This window comes from Aphelocoma coerulescens, chromosome 3 (genome assembly GCF_041296385.1).
Source record: "Aphelocoma coerulescens isolate FSJ_1873_10779 chromosome 3, UR_Acoe_1.0, whole genome shotgun sequence".
In the NCBI taxonomy this organism is placed as follows: Eukaryota; Metazoa; Chordata; class Aves; order Passeriformes; family Corvidae; genus Aphelocoma; species Aphelocoma coerulescens.
In genome coordinates, this window is record NC_091016.1 from 73,949,990 (window position 1) to 73,971,440 (window position 21,451).

The 21,451-nt window shown below is 34.6% G+C and overlaps 1 protein-coding gene across 7 annotated transcripts in view; it reads left to right on the top strand.

Moving 5' to 3' along the window:
• The window catches only part of TBC1D32 (TBC1 domain family member 32), a 71,276-nt gene that overhangs the window by 22,503 nt on the left and 27,322 nt on the right, over positions 1–21,451 (top strand). For all 7 annotated transcript variants that reach the window (XM_069010890.1, XM_069010894.1, XM_069010893.1 and 4 more), the window contains 7 exons: positions 27–114; positions 1,603–1,721; positions 2,298–2,414; positions 5,790–5,878; positions 16,083–16,205; positions 17,484–17,592; positions 18,444–18,537. In XM_069010890.1, coding sequence (XP_068866991.1) covers positions 27–114; positions 1,603–1,721; positions 2,298–2,414; positions 5,790–5,878; positions 16,083–16,205; positions 17,484–17,592; positions 18,444–18,537 — 739 coding nt within the window. The remainder of the gene's footprint in view (positions 1–26; positions 115–1,602; positions 1,722–2,297; positions 2,415–5,789; positions 5,879–16,082; positions 16,206–17,483; positions 17,593–18,443; positions 18,538–21,451) is intronic.

Below are 21,451 nucleotides of genomic sequence, written 5' to 3' on the forward strand. Positions count from 1 at the left end.
TGCACTTTTATACTTCTTATCAACAGACAAATGAATATGAAGACTTTGGTAATAGAATCATTGTTACACAAATGGCAACAACACCAATGGCTGCAGTAGCTCTGCAGAATTCAGGTAAATTGAAGAATAATGTTTTTATGAATAATTACATGCTGTAGTCTTGCATTTTAGAAAAAGACAGTGAGAAAGATGTTTAAAAAAGATCAACTGTGTAAAATAATTACACAGTATTAACAAAGACTCTTAAGTGTCTGTTAATTTCTTCTTGATGGAAATTAATTCTCTCCAGCTTTCAAGTCATTCATTAATCTTGATGCAGAATTTTAGGGTTTGTTTTATTTTTTCTTCTGATATTATGCAAAATCTTTACTTCACTGATTTGGATTTCCAGAAATTTCTTGTGTGTGTATGAAGACATTTGTACTGTTTAAAAATAAGTTTTCAGGTATTTCTTATTGATCTGAAGCTCAGAATTAATAACTGTTGATGTCTGTAATTTGTCTGTACATTTCCATGGTTACTGAGTACTCAAAGGGTGAGGAACTGCAAAGGCCCCAGTGTCATTGGTGCAGTTATACATTAGTGAGATGTAGATGAGATTGTGCTACAAGAATTGTCAATTCAGACAAAGTCCCTGCAGAGTCAATCTCAGATAACCCAACTGTTACCATATTATCAACAGTCTGGGTACTCATTATATTAAAACTAGAATCTCATCAATAAAATAGAGGTAATATCTTAAGTTGCCAAGGAAGTCCATGAGGTACAAAAGTTGCAAATCATCTCTCTGAGTATCTAGAGGTGGCTGGCGTTGACTGAAAGACTGTCAGAAAGGCAGGCAAATTCTGCCAGTCAAGGAAACTGATTGTTAGTTACTATTTATGCCTCTGGGATTTTTTCAAAAAGCAGGCAACAGATCTACTGAGGAGTTACCCATCTGTCCTGTTGTAAGGTTTTCAGCCAAATTGCTTCTTATGGCCCTTTTATGCCCTGTGGCATCAGAGATAAATGATATACCAAAAATAATCAGCATTGATTTTCAACCCTCACAGCTTGTGTAATGTATGTAAAGTTTCTATTAAGCCTATAACGTACATTTGAAGATTTCAGAGTTAGATGGCTCTTTCCTCTTCTATTTAAATATTTAACATTTTAAATTTTAACAATTTAAATTCAGCTAGTAGTGCTTCTCTTAAAGGTTTTTTTTAGTCCTTTTCATTGTGGTATGTTTTAATTTATTAATGAGTTATAGTGAATCTGTATTTTTAGAACCACAGAGACAATAGTAGCTAAGCCTTGATCTGTTACAATTAACTTTTTAAAGAAGGTCAGAAGCTCGTTTACTTAGAAGAAATATAATCCTACTCTAGTGTAACAGTCTTTGGAAACCATTGCTGCAGACTGTAGATGGAACATAAGCAGACTGCTCTAGAAAGGTAATTTTTACTAAAGGGTTGAGAATAACAGGGATAGTAACCCTCACGCAATCTGTGATGTGAAATTTCAGCCTTCAATATAGAGAATTCTGAGAATCTTGGTTAGAATTCTGGTGTAAAATATTTTTAACATGAAACTCATGATTAGAACAAACATTTGTTTTAGGCTTTATAAAGGCGCTTGTAACTGAATTATGGGCTCTTTTGGAGTGTGGAAAAGATGATTTGAGAATAACCCAACCCAAATCTACTCCAGTTGACGCTATTGACCAAAGTTGTCAGAAGGTGAGAAATTATTTAATCTTATGTTTTTGCCTGGAAATAAAGAGTGCCATGGTTCAGACAGGATGATTTTTATTGCAACTATACTTGCTTCTTGGCACATGTGTCAAAATTTGTATAATACACTAGTTAAATGATATCTGATAAAGAATTCTTGTGTTGCATGACAGTTCACAATGCAAAGGATTAGCTGTGAAATAATGAGTAACAATCATGACAAAACTAAGTCTTAAATGCTGGCCATCAGTTTAGGTCCAGATTACTGTAATAAGACCAGGAAGAAGGATGTGTTTTAGAGTATTCTGTCTATAAATTTTAGAATTATGTGGTAATGAATACTGTAATTTTCAAAATTGCTTGTACAATTTGATAGATATTTCAGACACTGCTGCCCTTTTAGATTATATAGATGCTTACCAGGATATGCAGTTTTATTTTAGGCAGGTCTATTTATGTCAAGTTCAGCCTGTAAAGGATAAGAACAAAGTTACTGTAAATGGCAAGTAATTTCTAAAACTTACTTGGTTGTACTTAAGTGATTAATGTTCCCTGTTGTCCCTCTTTTTTTTATTTCTCTAGTCTTTTTTGTTTCTGGTAAACTTGCTCACTTACCCAGCAGTTTTTGAGCTCCTGAGTAAACGAGATATACCAAATAAACCCATGTATTCATTCCGTGAAGTACCCACAGATATAATTGTAAGTATTGTGAAAGAAAAATACTTCTGTTAAGATGTTTCTTCCTGAGAAAATGTTATTGCTATGAAAGACGTAACTTTTTTTCTTATTGAAAGATTTTGAATTTTTCTGCATTTTGTATTATATACAGCATGAGGGCAGTATATGCACATATGACTTCATATTAACCTAAATTTTCATTTTGAAATCTTAAAGATAATATAAAATTTGATGCCTAATTTAAAGATCGTCTTTCTTGAATTATGTTAGAATTGTGTTTTTTCATGGAAAAAAGTAACATGCAGAAACACATTTGTATGTGCATGCAGTTACATACTGGAAAATGTTGGTAAGTACCTATACTTGTGTTTTATACAGCATTGCTCTATCACACTATCTGTGGATTTAAACGGAATAAAAGAAAAAAAAACCAAACCAACAAAATGAAAACACAAAATCCCCATACCTCAGGCAATTTTTTTAATAGGACACATGATTCACACAAAGGAAAAAATCAGTAATGGGAAAGCTACTGATTAAGACACAATTCAGAAAAATAGCTTCACCATTTCTGTATTTAGTATTATTTTGTATTCAATCATCCAACTTAGTCAATTACGGCTTTTTTCTCATCTACAAAGCACAGACAAGTAATTTGTGACCTTGTGTGGCAGTTAAAGTCAGATTTTTTTTCTAATGAGTTAGCACTTTAAATTGCTGTTGTGTTGAAGTGTTTGTTTAGCACAGGCTCTGGATTGGTGATAGTTTAAGTTGTTTAGACGGAGTTTATCATAATAGTGTATGTTATGTTTGGAAGGGATTTTTGAGTGCTTTTTTGCAATACTGTTTTGATGATTTCAGAAGGAAATTGCACGATAAATTTCATTTTTCCAATCTACTCAATGTTAGTGTGTTCACTGATGGATAGCTTCGTTCAGTTACCAAGTTTTTTAAGGCACTGGGAGCAAGGAAGATAGATGTATGCTGAAGATGATAAATATTTGAGAGCATTCAAATTGTGGTAGATTTCAAGAATGATTTTTGTAACTTTTGAAAGCCAGTGTTGTTTTAGCTTTTGAGGCACTTCAGTATTTTTATGACATTCTCTAGTTTCTAGAAATGCCAATACTAGTACAATTGTGCAAAGTTCCCTGAGGAGATAAAGATGTTTTGGATGAGACTTGTCTCACTTAACTGCTGTGCAGCCATGGTTTTGTAAGCCTAGACATCCAAGATTGGATAGAGGTATGTCTAGCTATGTAAGACAGGCATCCAAGGTTATGTAGTTAACAGAAAGGAAATAGTCAGATCCTCTAATGTTAGTTTAACATATAATGGCTGAGTCTAAGTACTCAGAAAACTTCTGAAGTTAAGCAGAGATACAGATTTGTTATAACCACGTCTTTGGGCAGTGATTGCAGAAAGCAAAAGATAAAAGATTTTGGCCAGATGTAACTATAGAAAGCAAAATAAAAGCAATTTCAATGCCACTAGAAGATTTGATTGTGTTCCTTATTTTTTCTCTGTTTCTGAATTGTGTTACATTGCCACAGAATCTGACTTGTTTATGCTAAACTGTATTTGCTAATGCACAGAACTTACTCATTTTTGTATTTCTTGACTACCCAGGATTTAAACATTTTTACCTCCTTTGTATTTTTGTCTGACTAGCTGCATCATTGACTGAACAGATTGTCAGTTGAGCTTTTACTACTTCAAACTGTAGACTAATCAGGTTTTTATTTTGTGCCCTTTGGAAATTTTTTCTTAATATATGCAAGATTTCTCTTTCCTGTGTTTGGCATGTAAAATTATTTTAGAAAATGGAACATATAAATGATGGTTCTTCTCCCTGCCTTCACTCTTTGAGGGTTTCTGCAGTACATATATTCAGGGAAATCTAGTTTAGATAGTACCCTCTAGATCTGTAGCTTTGAAAGACGTTAAAACAGGTAAATTTCTTCAGTGATTCTGGAGAGCCTTAGATGGTTTGTCCTAGGTATTCAAAGTAGATGGCATCTGACCATAATATTTAAGCTGTGCTCTATAGCTGAGCAGTGCAGATCTATCTGCGCATTTTTTGGATGTAATCTTGTGTTAAACCTCATTCATTATCTTCCTTCCTAAAGTCCCAAATCGGAGCTTGGTCTCCTTTCTCAGTAGTCCTCTCACTGTGCCTGCTCTTTGTACACTTTTGCAGCTCCAAGCTTTGATTTATGAATGAGAGGAGGTTGTTACCAGAGAAATATCCCTTATCATTTAACTCTTTGAATGTACAAATATATCAAAAAATCTTAAATCCCATACAAATCGACTGCTTGCATTATCAATTTTATGAACAGCCTTGAGGTACAAGTTGAGTTTTTTAATTGAGAATTTGATTGTGAATGTACTATGTGGAAAAAGCTGTCTCCCCCACAGCCCCAAAAATCTAATAGGAAAAATATGCTTTCATTTTAAATAAGAATGCATTTTATGAAGACAGTTTACTTTGAAAAGCTATAGACTTTTTTTTTTGCTACTGTGAGTTTTACTCAGGAATTTTACTTTTCTCTGTTAAAAACCAGATCTTTAGTTGATTTCATGAAAGTATGGGTCTTAACTTTCCCCTCAAATCTTGTCGAAATGACTCATTGATCTAATTAGGTGAATAATAACTCCCTCTGCTGTCTCTGAAACTGTACTTCTTAAATGTGAAAATAAAACTTTGTATTTAATAGAGATTAAATAAAGCTGATAACGATTTTGTAATCTGTTTCCTCTGACCATAGCACAGCAGTCTGTCTCTGAGATGATAACATCACTGAATGTTTTTGTTCTTTCCTATTTTTTAAATGAAATTATTCCTTCAGAAGCAGTTTGCATATGCAGTGAACCAGAGGAAGATAATTAGATTAGATTTGTGGAAGAAGTGGGAAGCAGCCACAGGTCTGTTACATGAGATGCTCTAAGATAAAAGGTGTAAGCCTCAACATCTGAGCCAAGCCTTGCTAAACTGAGAATAAATGGCTGTGACTTGAAGCATGTACTACTAACCAGTGTGAAAAAGGGTTATTATACTAAAGGATTTGCTGTTCTCTTCATTGAAATAGACATGTACACATTCAAACATACAAAAAAGAGTTTAACTTTTTTTTTGTGGTTTAATACTGAAGAAGAACTAAGATAGTTGCTATGCAAGGATCTTTTTGTATGCTTATATTTTTTAACAGATTTTTTTTTCCTAACCTTCTACATGGTTTCTCTTTGCCGTTGACTTTTGTGTGGAAAACACCTCTTGTTACAGTAATAATTTTGGTGTGTGTTTTAATAATAGCTGTCATTCACTAGTGAATATCCATATGAAACAATGATGTGCATGAATTACAAAAGCATACATTTCTCTTCCTTTGGCAGGATATCATTGACAGGCTTATAATTTTGAACTCAGAAGCTAAAATTCATTCCTTATTCAATTACGAACAATCCCATATATTTGGTCTGAGGTAAGATGCATGTTTTTTTATTCTCTGGTCACGTTAACTAAATAGGATATAACATGCTTGGATGTGTTACTTCTGACAAGATAACATTGTTTGGGTTTTATGATGTATGAAGGTGAAATTCCCCCCCTTTTTAGCATAAGTAGATTAAATGAAAAATGGCCTACAAAATGAGAACAGTTTGAATCTAATCTTATTATCTGTAAATGGATATATTGTAATATGAGAAGCAGTGATAGAAACTGCATGTGATTTTTCCTGTTTGACTGGAAAAAACAAGTTGTACATCCACTGTACACCAAAATACTAAAATAAATTATTTTTACTATGTTTATGTCAGTTTGGCTTATGTAGTCTCCCTGTACTTAAAATTTTTTTCTTAAGTATTTGTTTAATTATCACCAATTTCACAAAAAACTTAGTTTGAGAAGAGTAGCATTTGATTCCAAATATTTCTAGAACCTGAAGGTACACTTAAAAGATGCTCACACTGTTATGCTCATGTTTTGTAATATTCAGCGCCTTATAATTTTAACTTAGACATTAGTTTCTGCATTTTTATTCTGTTTTCCAAGGCTGAATATATAAATCCTTGAATTCACATTTTTGTTATGAACTTATTTTATGCAGTTGAAATAAAAGATCTATTGTGTTGTACTTCATAATATGGCAAACTTTGATAACCTTGTTTGAGCACGATACAGCCCAACTGATTAAGTTTGGAAACACTAGCTTTTTGCAGCCATATTTGTACTTTGATATCACTGTAAAATTATTTCATACTGTGTATGAATAACCATAAGATATCAATTTGTTGATAAGGATGAGCATGGAGGAGATGAACAATGGCAGAGATTGGAACTGGGAGATACATGATTTTGACATAGAAGTTATAAATGCTGCTTTGGAGAAAATCACTAGTTTATATAGGAATGAGAAGTCTTAAGATGAAATTTGAAAAATAAATTATTTTTCTTCATTTACAATTAGGTAGACTCCATAGAAAACTTGAAAGACCTTCCATTGATTTAATTAGGATCAAGAGAAAATGAGATGGTTTACAGCTTAAAATAAAGGGTGGTTGGGCACTGGAACAGGCTCCCCGGAAGGTGGTCTCAGCACCAAGCCTGACAGAGTTCAAAAAAGCATTTGGACAATGCTCTCAGCCTGTGGTGCAATTCTTGGGGTGTCCTGTGCAGGAACACGAGTTGGACTTGATCCTGATGGGGCCCTTCTAAATCAGGATTTACAGTGTTAAGACTTATTTAGATTATTAAGACTTTCAAGAAACTGTAGCCTATATTATCTGAATGTGGGAGGCACACAGTTAAAGTTCTGTGATTTTTCCTGTAAATGCTACTGACTGCAGACATCCATGTTCTGTAAAATGAACCTTGCCTTGTGTAGTTGGTTTCCTCCGTGACCAAATTCCATCAAGAGTTCTAAGTTCAGCAGCAGTTAGATCAAATAATATTAGATGCTTAACAGATCTGAAAATGTGGAAATTAGAGCAAAAGATCTACATTTCACTTTGCTGTTATGTAGAAATAAAATATTTAGGTGTTTGTGATAATTGCAGCATTGAAAAACAGTATGATTTTCTGAAGATTTTGTCTAGAAACATTTCTGCTAGACTCAATACCAGTAGTACAGCCAAACCCACTTTATTTTAATTGTTCACAGATCTATACAGCCATACACTTTATATTTGTACATGTGGGACGCCCAGAGCTGAGTGCTGAACTTCAGATCTGTTTAACTTACAGGTTATACTGTAAGGTCCTGTTTTTATTGTTCAAAACAGTTACATATTTACTTACTTGAATGTTAAACAACTTCTGCAGTTTAGAACCAAATTTTCCTTTAGGTGTATACTGAGCTTCAGTGTCTTAAATTATTTTGGTTATTAGCTGTATAATTGCATATAAAAACTTTTAATACATAGGTATTTCCACAATCTGTTTAATCCAAAATGCACGGATGTATATATTTATGTTTGTAATGTTATTATTGCATTCTCTGGTGGATAGTTTACTTCATTTTGAATAAGTATGAACTCTGAATTATAATTTTGAAGGACAGACTGGTAGAGGCTCTTCTGTCAACTTTCCTTTTCAAGCTTAAGCACTCTGTAAAGTGGTGTGCATGCAGTAGAAATCAAAGGGAAAACACAGGGAAGCTAGATATGGTGTGCATAGCCAATATCTGTTAGTCTTTAAAGAATACTCCCCATGGTGCTTTCCTATAGATGAGGACCTGTGTGGTCAAGGGTGAAACAGTTCCACAGTAAGCTGTAGCTAAGTTCAAATCTGTGCTATCTTTGATTTTCTTCTTTTGTTTTTTTCTTTCTTTTTTTTTTTTTTTAATTTGCTTGTTTGTTTTTGGTTTTGTTTGTTTGGTTTTTTTTATTTTTAAGTTATTGGGAGTGTCTTGGCCTAGGGTGGTTCTTCAGTAATTTCACAGGTAGTGATCTGGTATTCCATTAATTGCACTATTGTGTGTTTCTGTGATGAGATTTATTCATTTGAAGGTCCTTTTAAGCTAATTGGAAAAAAAAAAAAGGTATTATTATCATTATTATTTATTTATTAAAGGAAAACCTTAGGCAAGAAGTAGGAGATAGGAATAGATATGTGCAAGTATATAGACAGTTCCTAATTTGTGTATAGAAAGATTTTCAAACTGTCAGTTCAGCTTTCAGCTTCAAAGCAGATTTACACTTATTTAGAATTGAGAAGTCTCCCAGTTGGCCAATATCAGTTGATAAAAGAACACTGAAGGCTGTCTCAGACACTCTTTTCTACAGCCTGAAAATCTGGATGCACAGGAACTAATGCAGGAATTCTCAGTGGTCTTTCTGTTTTAGAAGGTTCTGAACTTGCCATCAGAGCACAAATCCTAGAGAAAGGAAATTCAAAGCAGTAATTAAAGCAATATTTTTTAACATACTAAACACAGAGTATTTTCTTAATTTAATTATCAGCTTTATTTCTCTGATACAAGTGTACCCATCGATCTGGTTTGAAAAGATACTGCATATGAGAAATAGCAGTTTTCCTAAAATGTAACACTAGAAGTCTTCACCAGCCTCCTTTTAAGGCCAAGCTCTTTGAATCTCTGTAACTTATATTAATAAAGGAATCTTTCAGATTGATGGCTTTATGCCTTATCAAGGCAACTTGTCTAGTATTTCAGTATAGTAAATACATTCATGACTTTTGAGTTTTTACAGCCTGCCAAGAAAATATATGCATAATATATATATTTTCAAAGTCTTTGCCTAGAGCATTATTCAGGCATTTACATATTGCTGTACCCTCTATTCAGAAAATTAGTTTTCTGTGAATGTTAGTGATACCATTTTGTTAGCTGGATTAAAGTGTGGCAGAGTCAAAATTTGTACCTTTGATAATCAGGTTCCTGTCTCTAAACAGTATCAATACCCCAAAATAAATCCAAAGATACTCCATTAGTGTTGGCTTGAGTAAAAAAAAGGAGAAACAACATTACTGGAATATGCATAGACTGTGGGCAGTGGGAGGGGATAAGAGTTGGTTTACTGGCAGCTTTGCAAAAATTCCCTTTACTTAATAGAGTACTTTTATAACACACTGTTCCTGGAATCATTTTGTTTTGTGGATATATGGTAAAATGATAGTAGGGGCATTTGAATACTTTAAAGAGGAAAACGAGACCCTTTCTTTCTTTGGCTATCTTATTTTTTCCCCAGTGGCTTATTTCGACCATAGATCAATAAAACTCCTAAATATTGTGAAGTCAAAAGATCTTTTGTATGTACATTCTGAATCAGAAGAACCTTTGTTAGCTCCCCACTTGTTCACTGAGATGCCTCCTGCTAGTGGGCATCAGGCGACAAGGAAAGCAGCCTGTTCAAGAGTTTGGCTTTCTGCAGGGAAATACCTGGAAAATTCTGAGGGTAAATCCTTTTCCTTCAGACATGCTAATTGTGACTGCTTAATTGTAAAGACACAATGTGCTTTGCCTAGCATTAGACATATATGACGATAACCTATTTTGTAGAAGTGTAATTTGAACTGCAATAAAAATAGATTTATTTTAAGCTTCTGCAAGGCAAGGCTGAAAACACAGTATTTATTACAATGCCCGGTGTGAATAAATGCATTTCTGTTTCTGCGGAATTATAGAAAATTGTAAATATTAGTCTAAGTCATATGTTCATCTGTATCAGCTTCAGGATTGTAAAGCTACTGTCTGCTGCAAATAGGAAAAGAATATTGGCTTGTTATTTTCAGGTTTGTGTAATAAATATTTTGACATTGTTAGGTCACATTTTCTTTGTCATATAAAATATCATGGTAAATATGTTTTTTTATTTATTATCCTAGTTTTCTTGCTTACCAAATGGGTGCAGAAAATTATAAAAATGCATTATATCTATTTTTGTTGCCCCAAAAAACTAGCAGAGAAAATTTAAATGGCTCATACTATACTGCCATCAAAATCAATCAGCATCTTGAAATTTGCCTTTAAAGCAGTACGGAGTAGTCAAAATTTCATCTAAAGCACTCCAGTGAAATCCAGGTGAATGAATTAAATGAAAAGTGATAGGCAAAAGATAACTTTGTGAGTTTAGGAAATACATATAATAAACACCCCTGCATTCTTCTCCATTACTTTTGTCAACTGCATTGTGAAAAGCCCCCTTACATAATTGCATTTTAATAGTGAGGTAGCCTCAGCATATAAAGTAGATTGTTCCTTAGTTGTTCTTGCATTATGTGTGTTGTTAATTAAGAGAATGAGTGATTTTAATGATTACAGCATGCTGTTTATATTTAGTGGCTCTTTCTCTTTATTAAAAAGCATTATGATTAGCAGAACCCAAAGGTGAAAGGGGAAAGGGTCTGGGTTAGCAGTGACTACTAGTGATGAGGATTTGCAACAGGATTATGTGAGAATGCTTCCACATTATCTGTGATCATGTAGTTACACAGTTTATTCAATTTTTTGCTAATTTATATATTAATAGAAGTTTTTTAGGTTTATTAATTTAAAACAAATCATTATTAATAAAATAGATCAGTAGATTCTGTGATCAGATGTCACTTGTTTGTTGACTTTTTTTCTTAGCTGAGGGAGATTAAAGCACTTCACTTCTCAGTCCTCTAGGCTGGCAAGTGATGCTCATGGAGCATTTTTGTTTAGCTAGGGAAACTTTTTACCATTAGCAATGAGATTACATGTCATTTGTCAGTACATTGGGTAGCTGAAGAGGTGTAGCTGCTCTTTTGAAAATCTTTTCATGTGGCAAACATTGTAAGGAATACATTAGTCACTGAGTTTTCTGGGAGAAACATGACTGCCCTAAGGTAGTAGCTTCCAGTGCCCCAGGCACCAAAGGTGTAACTTCTGTATCCAGAAACTCATATTTTTTTCAAAACCATGCACTGCCCTCAGTGGAACAACTAGAAGCCTCAATCCTTTAGCTAGACCAAGTGCAGAGGCATCCTGTATCTGCTCATTGCTAATGCCTTTTGTTCAGTGTGCAAAGGCAGTGCGCAAAGCTTTGCTTGGCTGAAGCTTCCACATGCCCTTTGTGTTCCAACACTGGCTGAGTGGCTTTTGACTTCTTTGGGGGTTTTTTGTTAGCCATAGCCTTTATCTACTGGTCTGGCACTTGATAGTAATTGCCACTCACTGTTTGGATCCACGTTCTCATTGAAGTTTGGGCTCTTATTCAAAGCATAATAAAGAATAAATCAAATTGTTAATGTATGCTCTGATGTTAAATGTTTTGAGGCTGCCCCTGATGATGATGACACTGAAATTGTTTAATGAAAGTTTTGCTTTGGATTTCACTGTTGTTGTACATACTCATTTAGTGACAAGGAGGTCCTGCTACTGCAAAGAAGTTCCAGTCCTTGTTTTATTGCTCTTCAGTTTTTAATATTTATTCCTGAGAGATAAAAGCACCTTACCTTGTCACAACTGAGCTCTCTACAAATACCATGCTGTGTATTTTGCACTGACCTGATTCAGCCATGCCTATAGCTGTAGAAGGCAGTAACTGCAAGCCAAGAGAAAACCTTTTACTAAAGACCAGTTTAGTCTTCTATTTCATCGTCATGTCACTGTCTATAGCATAGATATAAGCATTTTGTGTTTAGCTGGCCATTTTATGCTGCATGCACACATCTGTTACTGAGATTGTAGTATAGTTTACTTTGAGCTGCATTCTTTTTTCTATATGGTGGAAATTTCGTGCTGCTTATGGAATTTTATCTTGTTTCACTGGACTACATATGGACTGGGGTTAAGTTTTTTATAGAACCCCACATGGATGCTGTGTTTTGAATTTGTGAGTAAAAGTAACAAAGCATGTTCCCACTGAAATTGTGCAAGCAACTGCTCAGCTACAGGGCTTTCTTTTTTATTCCCACTCCCCAGAAAGTAGGCTAGGAATGTGCAAGAGGCTGGGAATGAACACAGCTGGAACAACTGACCGGAACTGACCAGAGGAATGTTTTATACCGTGTAACATCCCACTCAGTAATAAAAACTGAAGGGCTTGGAGGTTGGTCTTGCAGGTCTCATTGGTTGTAGACTGGCCAGGCACTGTGTCAAGGGAGTGAGCAGCAGGGTGGGTGCTTAGTTGCTGACTGGTGTCAACCCACCACTGATGGTTACAGCTGCTGTGTTCAAGAACAGTGTCTTGCGTCTTTCACCACCAGCTGAGCATTAGCAGATATCCCTGAAGTGAGGACAGAACATCAGAGTGGCTTTGGAAAGAACATATATTATGACAGTAAGGAAGAACAGTATATGGTGGTGCAGTGGGAACTGCAGGAAAATAGAATTGGATTTACCATAATAAAGGTCCTGTTGAGAGAAACATAGTTTGACGTTGCGAAAAAGAACAAAGGATATATTGCTTTGTGTTCTTAAAAGGAACTCATAGAAAAAATATTGAGAAGTATGTTAATAAGCTATCCTCATTGTATGCGTTTTTAGCAACTCAGAGTAAATCATGGGCAGTTTAATTATATTATTTTCAGGCTAAAAAATTTAGAGAGGCAACATAAAAATTAGCAAGGTTTATTTACTAGCTGACTTATATCCCAAGAAGGACCTTTTTTTCTGTCATAATTAAAGAACTCATTATGATTCCACATACCAAAAGCAGGGGAGATAGTCTGTGGAACAAAATACTAGTTAGAATGCCTTTTTTTTTAGATTAGGGATTTCTGCAGTGAAGTATTAGTTGTGAAATTGTATTGAAGGGATAGAATCCAGGGACCACCTTCCAAGAAAGACAGATAGGGCAGGAAGTGCAGAATTCAGAACAAAACTACTTATTCCTAGCATACTTTCACAACTATGATATGTATTTTGATATTTCTGGATTTCTTTAAAATTACTCTTCTATAAAGGACTGCCTTCAGATAATCTTGTATTTTATATGCATTGCAGTTTGTTCCTGGGTGTATGGTATATCTTATTAGTAGTGATCACAGAATTATATAATCAGAATTGAAAGGGAGGTGGAAGATTGTGTAGTACGACTGCTCTGCTCAAAATGGGTTCAACTACAGAGCATTACTCAAGGCTGTGTCCAGTCTGGTTTAGAATATTGTCATGGCTGGTGATCCTGCAGCGTTTCTGGGCAATTTGTTCCACTGTTTTACCACCGTCACAATATATTAAAATGGAATTTCCTGTCTTTCAATTCATGCCCATTGCATCTAGTCCTTTCACTGGGTATCACTTAGAAGAGGCTGACTCAATTTTCAAACCTTCCTGTTCGATATTTATACACATTGACAGGATTTCCCCTGAGGATCCTCTTCTGTAGGCTGAGCACTCACAGCTCTCTGCTTTTCTCTATGTCAAATGGCCCAAGCCTTAATCATCCTCTTGGCCTCTTGCTGGACCTGCTCCAGTGCATCCCTGTCATGCTGTTACTGGGGAGCCCAGAACTAGACTCAGCATTCCAGGTATGACTTTACCAGTGCCAACAGAGGGGCAGGGTCACCTCCCTCAAAGTGACTTTTGGCAGCACTCTTCATTACTCAGCCCAGGATGGCACTGGCCTTCAAGGGCATGTTTCTGGCTCATGTTCAACCTATTGACCATTGGGACCCCCAGGTCATTGTCTGCAAAGCTGCTTTCTGACTGACTGGCCCCCAGCCTGTGCTGTTGCATTGGGTTCTCCCCAGATACAAGAACTTAATCAAAGCCTGTCTTCCAATTTTCAGCAGTATTCAGGTTGGGAATTCTGTCTTCCGGTTTCCAAAGAAAATTTTAAAATATGTCTCAAAAAGATATGCTTTATCTTGTTGTATTGTGTCTGTAAAAGTTTTATACATTCTCACAAGCATCTGCTTCTTATATATGAGATATTGAGTTGGGGAGTCTGATACAATTCTTATGTTCCGAATGCAATTAAAAGCAAACAAAAAAGAAAAATCTCCATAGCTGTATTCAAGCATGGTTACAAATATATACACTATAAAATGTGGTTTTTTAAAAAAAATTACAAACCTTAGTCTATACATTTATGACATTGGAAGGTAATTAATGGACTATTACATTTAACTAAATACGCCTGTACTTCAATAATAGCATTTTTAAATGTATTTTTCTATATAGGTGAAAATTTCATTTGGATGCCCAAGCAGCAGCTGCTCACATCAGATCTTGCATATTTTGTCATTTATTTTATGACTATTCCATCTACCTAATTTTATTTGCTTATGGTTGTTTTTTGCCCTGCCTTGCCTACCAGAGGAGATGTTATAAAGCATTCTCAGATACCAATCTTCTCCGAACTGGTTTTTAACTGCTGTGATTAGGTCTTTGCCATTTATTGTACTTAACAGAAGAAATTGTCCATCTTCATGATGGTTTCAGTGCTCTTTTCTGTTTTTTTTTCTTCTAAATAATAGTAATAATAAAAGTTATAGTTGAATTGTCATTGCTTCTTCTGTGATTTTGAAAAGTACTGAGAACAAATTGATGTCACAAAATAGATAATGTAAAAGAAATAAAACCTGAAGAATACTGAAACTGAACAGATCAAGTTGTATTAAAAAACAACAGGAAAAAAACCTAAAGAGACATATTCTCATCTTGACTGTTTAATCCTTGGCCACAACTGTATGAATTTGCAGGTGTTAAATTATTGGGAGAATGGCTTATGAATTTTTGCTATTGTCAGTAGAAGCATATTGGGAATTACAGGGAAGAAAATAAGCTTTGACTAACAAACTATTAATTTAAAACAGTGTGTTTTCTAGTTCATATCAAATCTTACGTGAATACAAAATAAAATGCTCATCAGATGTAATTTATGTTTCATTTTATGACTGTGTTAAAACAGGAAATAAACCCAGTAACAAGAATGTTTAGTTACATTTACAGTTTTCCTTGAACTGGAAGCCCTGAATAAAATTATTCTGTTGCGGTCTTAGAACGAATAGATTAGTTAAAAGAAAAAGTAGTATGATTTGGATTGCTTTACTTCAGATTTATATGAAAATATATTGGAGTACTTACCTGTTAATTTGCCCCAAATTTATGAAAGAAAATTGTATATAAGGCACTGTCTTGGGCACTTGTTATTATTAATTTCATTTACCATTCGTGTTTCTCTGAAAAAACCCCAACCCAGCAGATTTTTTGGTTATGTTACACATTAAATCTTTTATTGCTTTTGAACTGTGTTAAATTTGATTATACAGAAGGGCTTAAAAGCCTATTTTCTAAAGGAAAGATATTTTTTTACCTCCCTGCCTTCCTCCCCCTTCAGACAACCTGACTCTGAGTTGCCTTACCAGCCTATTATTGTATAATTTCCTTACATTTCACATGGAGTGTCTTACTAAGCCTGCGTCATTTCTGTCATTCTGTGATGTAAACTCAAAAGCAGACTGAGCTGACCAGTGGGTATTTTCTCTGGTTGTTCAGTGCACACAAAAAAATCTGTTGGGATCCATTCCCTGTTTGATTAAGGTTGTGCCACTTGAGTGGCTAAAAAAGATATAAAAGAGTGCTCCTGACCTAGTAATGTCTGGGTTTTTGTCAGACACTTCAAGTGGGTTTTTTTGTTGTGTATTTCTCCCCTTGCTTTCCATTGCAAGATCTCATAAACACATTCACTCTTGTCTTACTGTGCGTTACTGGAGTCCTGACTGATGTGCTGTCATTTCATTGTGTCCTTCTGCAGGCTGTTGAATGTGCTGTGCTGTGAGCTCAATACCCTTTTACTCTTGGAGACTCAGTATAAAGTGTCACAAGTTTTACTAACTGCTCAAGAGGAAAATGTCACAGAAACTTCAGAAGGACATGGGTAAGAAGTGACTGATGTAAATGTTATTTTAGCCATCAAACTCTTCTTCTGAGCAAACACATGAATGCCTTAGTGGCTTTAAACATACAAATGCTTTCACTTAAGGTGGCTTCTAATGTCCAAGTTTCCTTACATGCAGGTTTGTCAGAAGTTTTAAATTATGAAAAGATAAAATAGACTTCTCTTTCTCCCATGTTCACCCCAAAAATAAAAGAAATAAAAAAGCAATTATTTTACTACTTTTTATTTGTATTACTCTTAAGTTGTTCTTTAAACGAAAAGTGTTCAAAAATTGTGGATGTAAGTATGCCTTTTAATTTATATTGTTTTTTAATGTTATGTATTTAATATAAAATCAGGGTATTGTTTTAATGTTCATGAATTAAAGGCATCATCAGTACTTGGGGATTTTTGTGGGAGAGTGTTTTTGTTGTTATCACTGTTTGGTTTGTAGCTTTGTCAACTCTCCAACAGTTTGACTAAGATACAACTCTCCAGCTTCTATGACTTTCCACTGCTGTCTTCTAAATAAAATTGCACAGCACATCCTTTCAAAAGGAAAAAAGCATTTTTGGGAGAGAAGCAGAAAGTCATTTAGTTACACAATTTTTTTCCTTTCTCACAGAATGCAGTGTTTTAAGTACTTTCCTCTTATTATTTGTTATGTGGGACCATTACAGAATGTAAGTCAAATAGTATGGGTGAAGATAATAGTTATTTACTATTTGAAGATGAAACCTCCTATTTCCCTACTCAGGCAAAACTTCTGTTAAGAAACTTGGTAAATAAAAACTGGATTTTACTGCTTTCAAAAATGTTGTACCTTGGGCCACACAGTGACTTCAGACAGCAAGTTGGCTATGTTTCAACTAATGAATAACTCAGCTTATTTGTGGCAGCAGAAGTATACTGGTAGGCCAAATAAGGAGGAAATTTTGATGGTCCATTAACTGTCACTGTCCTAATTATATAATTTTTATGTGAAATAACAAAACTTGTGATATTTTCTACTCAAAATTTTGAGTCTAGTAATTGCTCAGATGTTTCTAATCAGTAGTAGGTAGGGAAGCACAAAGTTAGAAAAATGCTTGGAGACATCTCAAAATACTTCGTGTTTCTGTTTATTTATGCCTATGTGTATTCCAGCTTGTGCTTTAATTCAAGTATGTTTCTTAAAATATTCTTGCTTATTAAAGTTTTCTGAATTAAACAGTCAGTAAATCAAATCAGTTCTGATTTTTGGAGGTTTTTTGTGTTTTGTTTGGGTTTTTTCCACAGAGTTTTTATAATTGATGGTCTGTCAGTGGAGAGAAACCATGTTCTTGTAAGAATAAATCTGATTGGAGGACCACAGGAAAGGATTTTGCCTTTGAGAGAATTAGATAAGGTTAGAACCTAAGCTGTACCAGTTTCTTTTTCTGTAACTTCTGCCTTCATTAACTTAACATCTTTTTCTGATAATTTGGCATGTGCAAAATTATTTAACATTAAGACATTCAGCTTTATAAACATTAACATTTAGCTTTATAAAGTGTTAACATTTTAAAGAAGTGATAACACTGAGAAAACACATTGTTCCCACTATCTGGGGATTGTCATGTACCTATGTTGTTCAGATGACATGTTTATTTTGTTGCATTTTAATGTTATTTTTAAGAGAATACAGGGGTTTTTTTTTCATTTTTATATTTCTGTGTTTTCTTTACTAGCTTTCCATTTATCTTCATTTTATTTGGTATTTTTTCCATGCTTGAGTTTTCATGTGCAGTATCTAAAACCTCGAGCTTTCATCGATGTTCTAACAATGGACAGTTTGTTAAGCAACTTCTTTAAATGTTCTTCTCACTGGCTGTCAGTCTCATAAAGATGAAATGCAGATTACTGTCAGCACAACAAAGACACCTAGATCAACGTACAAAATTGGAAATACAGTTTAGTAGGTTGTTGGGGATTTTTTTCATAACTTTTTTTAAAACTTGAAATTTTCTTTGTGGTTGAAAAAAGGAACCATAAAATAAAACTGTCAGTGGTATATACACCATAAAAAATTATATTCTCAGATGCTTTTTGGATTCTCATTCCTTTTTTTTGGTTATGGCACATCTCATTGAAAATTGTACTATCAAGCATAATTTTGGTGCATAGGCAGTAATTCTGGGAACTGTACCCTTGTGTATTAATTGAGAAAAAGCTGTTATTTTTTCTGCTAAATTAATTTATTTCTGGTCCTGTTTCTAGGGCAGTGGTCTATATCCTTGGCCAATGTTTTCATCATTCCCTGTGCCAAAGTATTATCTCTCAGAAACTCCTAGGAAAGCTGAATTCAGACAAGGTACATAGAAAGCATGCAAGCAGTGTAGATTTCATGCAAGCATCTTAGTCAATTTTAAAATTTTCTTTTTCCTTCCTCCCTGCACCCTGCTTCCTACCCTCACATCCCACAGATTATAATCTCATTAAGTATTTAAGGTTATTTCAGTGTTAGCTACAATTGTAGCTAAATAAGTTGGTTTGGTTTTGCTTGTCTGGCTTTGTGCAACTGTCAATCTGCAAAGCTCTGTTTGGTAATCTAATTCTTATACAAACTTCAAGATTAACCTCCTGGCTTGTCTCGGGTGGGTGACTCACAAAGTGCATTTATATCATCTCTCTAGTAACTGAAGCAAGACAGTTTGCTTAAACTGCAGAGTTTTTTGTACACTACTTTCGTGATTCACATCCCTGTGTTTACAGAGCTTGGTGGTGTGTGAAATAGGTAGCGTTTAGGATAGTTGGTTTCCACACTGAACATCAATTTGGAATGTGAGCAGACTGAAAAATCCTTTGAAGAACTACCTAGGCACAGCAGTTTAATTCACACAGAGAAACCGTTTTAAGGTTTTAGTTTGCACAGACAATGCAAATGAATGCTTTGGTAAATAAATCATTCATTGTATTTGTTCGTGTTGACTATATCCCTGAGATGAACTTAATGGAAATTATTTGTGAATTTCCTTAGCAGAGACAGATTTACAGAAGTGATAAAAATTCTTCATTAACTGTGGACTATAAAATAGTCTGCTTGTAAATATCTGGGGAAAAAAATTTTAAAAGGTGATTCTGTGCTCTGACCAGAGGAAAGGCCATATAGTTAAAAAGAAGGGAGTTTTCTGTATCTTAGCTTTTGTACTACTGTTCCAGGCTTCCCCAGGCAAGTTTCATAAGACAACAATCAGATAATGGTAAAGTGGGTGTCTTCAAGAAGGCAATAGTATTGCTCTTGGGTTGGAAAAGCATATTGCATTGTTATTATTATTCTCAGAACATGTTCAAAGGATCGCTCTGTTCTCTTGTTCAGAATAATTCTGTTGCTCATCATTACCCAGTGGGTTAGTGAAAGAGATATTACAGTTGTCACTTTTGTGGATGAGAGGAAGTTTCAAAGGTTTGCGAATGAGTTTGATGAAGAATTGAAATAATGGTATCAAAGAAATATTTTAATTTGGAATGGCATTTTTGATGTTAAAGGTAACTGAAGTAAAAGATTATATAGCTGCAAAATTACCAGAACGTTTGTTAGTGGAGTCAAAATATTTTGTGTTTGTTGTTTGAAAATAAAAGTGAAACAAAACACTGAAAGTGTTCTATTTCAGTACTCAGGTTAAAAAAAACCAAAAAAACAAATCACCAAATTGTGAACATATGATTTGCCAGACTGAGGTCTTCAGGATGCGTAAGTTATTTTGAAAGAAAGTATTAGAATAAGTTGATTAAAAATTAAAAGAATGAAATTCATAAATTGCTATTCTAGCACTTGCAAAAAAAGAAATCAGGAGCACGAATAGTAAATGGAGAATATCTGAACTGTATTCTTAAGCACTATGATATGACAGTGATAGAAGTCTTCTTTCATAAGAGAGGTTAAAAATACGATTATGAGATCGATCTATGAGTTACATTTATACAAGATCTTACAACTTCTTTGTTGTGAATATTCAGAATTCATGCTGTGTGTTACTCAGATTGCTTGAAGTTCAGAAAAATACTTGTTAAATTTTCATTCTGCTTTAGTGCAAGGAGATGTACAGGGTTCACACAGATTTTTGACTGGCAAGAGTTCTGCAGCCCTGGTATGAGTGGGAATGATTGGATCAAAGGCCAGCACAATGTCTCTGGTTCCCTGAACGTGTCTTGTGTTCAAATTTCATGCTGTGGTGTTTCATTATGTAACCTGTGAGGTATCATTCCTGTCCTCTTATTTTGGGTGTTTCTATGACATGAATAATTAAGACTAGTAGATTCTTAATACTGTTAAAGAATGCATAGTTTCTTTCGAAAAAGCTGTGACTGTAGGTTTTATTCTATCCTGACCTCTTATTTGTGTCCTCTTTTATTGCTCAAGAGATATGGACACCTCAAGAGAAGCTTACCTTTTCTTTGTACTTTGAAAATGTGTCCTGTATCCATCACATTATTGTGATGTCAGGTGTAAAAACATAAGCTGAGTTGATTTTTTAATATATTTATAAAACAGATACTGGAGATGGATGGTGAGAGTTTAAAAAAAAAAAAGGGTTTACAGATGTGCTTTTGAGCATGATACTGCTGATACTGCTGTTTCTAACCCTCCCTTCAGATGGAGTTGAATGATAGATGCAATAACAGAACATTTTGGATTTAGTGTGGCCAAACAGAGGTCAGAGAACAGGAAGCTTCATTTCCACATCCCTGGACTCCATTTAGCCTATGACTCTATCTGGTATAATGGAAACCATGGATAAAACTAAAAGTAGTTTATAAGGGGTGATTACTTAAAAGTACTTATTTGGACGGAGTTTTCTAGCATGAAAACCCAAAAAATGGATGGGGTTTTTATTCTATAAATTCTTTTGAAGGACAGTACTAAACATGCAACACTGACATCTTTTTGGTTCAGTTTGGGGTGCAAAGAGAGGAGAGCTAATGATCTGTAAGAAAAAGTAGAGCAGTGGTAACTGACAATGTATGGAACGTGTTTCCCAGTACCAAGGCCTGAAGGCTGCATCTAAAATAACTCCTTTTTAGCGCTTGTGCTTTTATTCTGTGCTACTACAGTGATCACAGAAACCGGCACTCACTGACTCACTGAATAAAAAAGGACTCCATTGTAAATTATGCTGGTAAATTTGGTAACTGCACTGGAGTAGTGGAGTATCTCTTCCATTTCATGAGGACACCTTGAGTAAGCAGACTCGCCCAAAAAATGTATTTGTATTTGAGGAAAATTT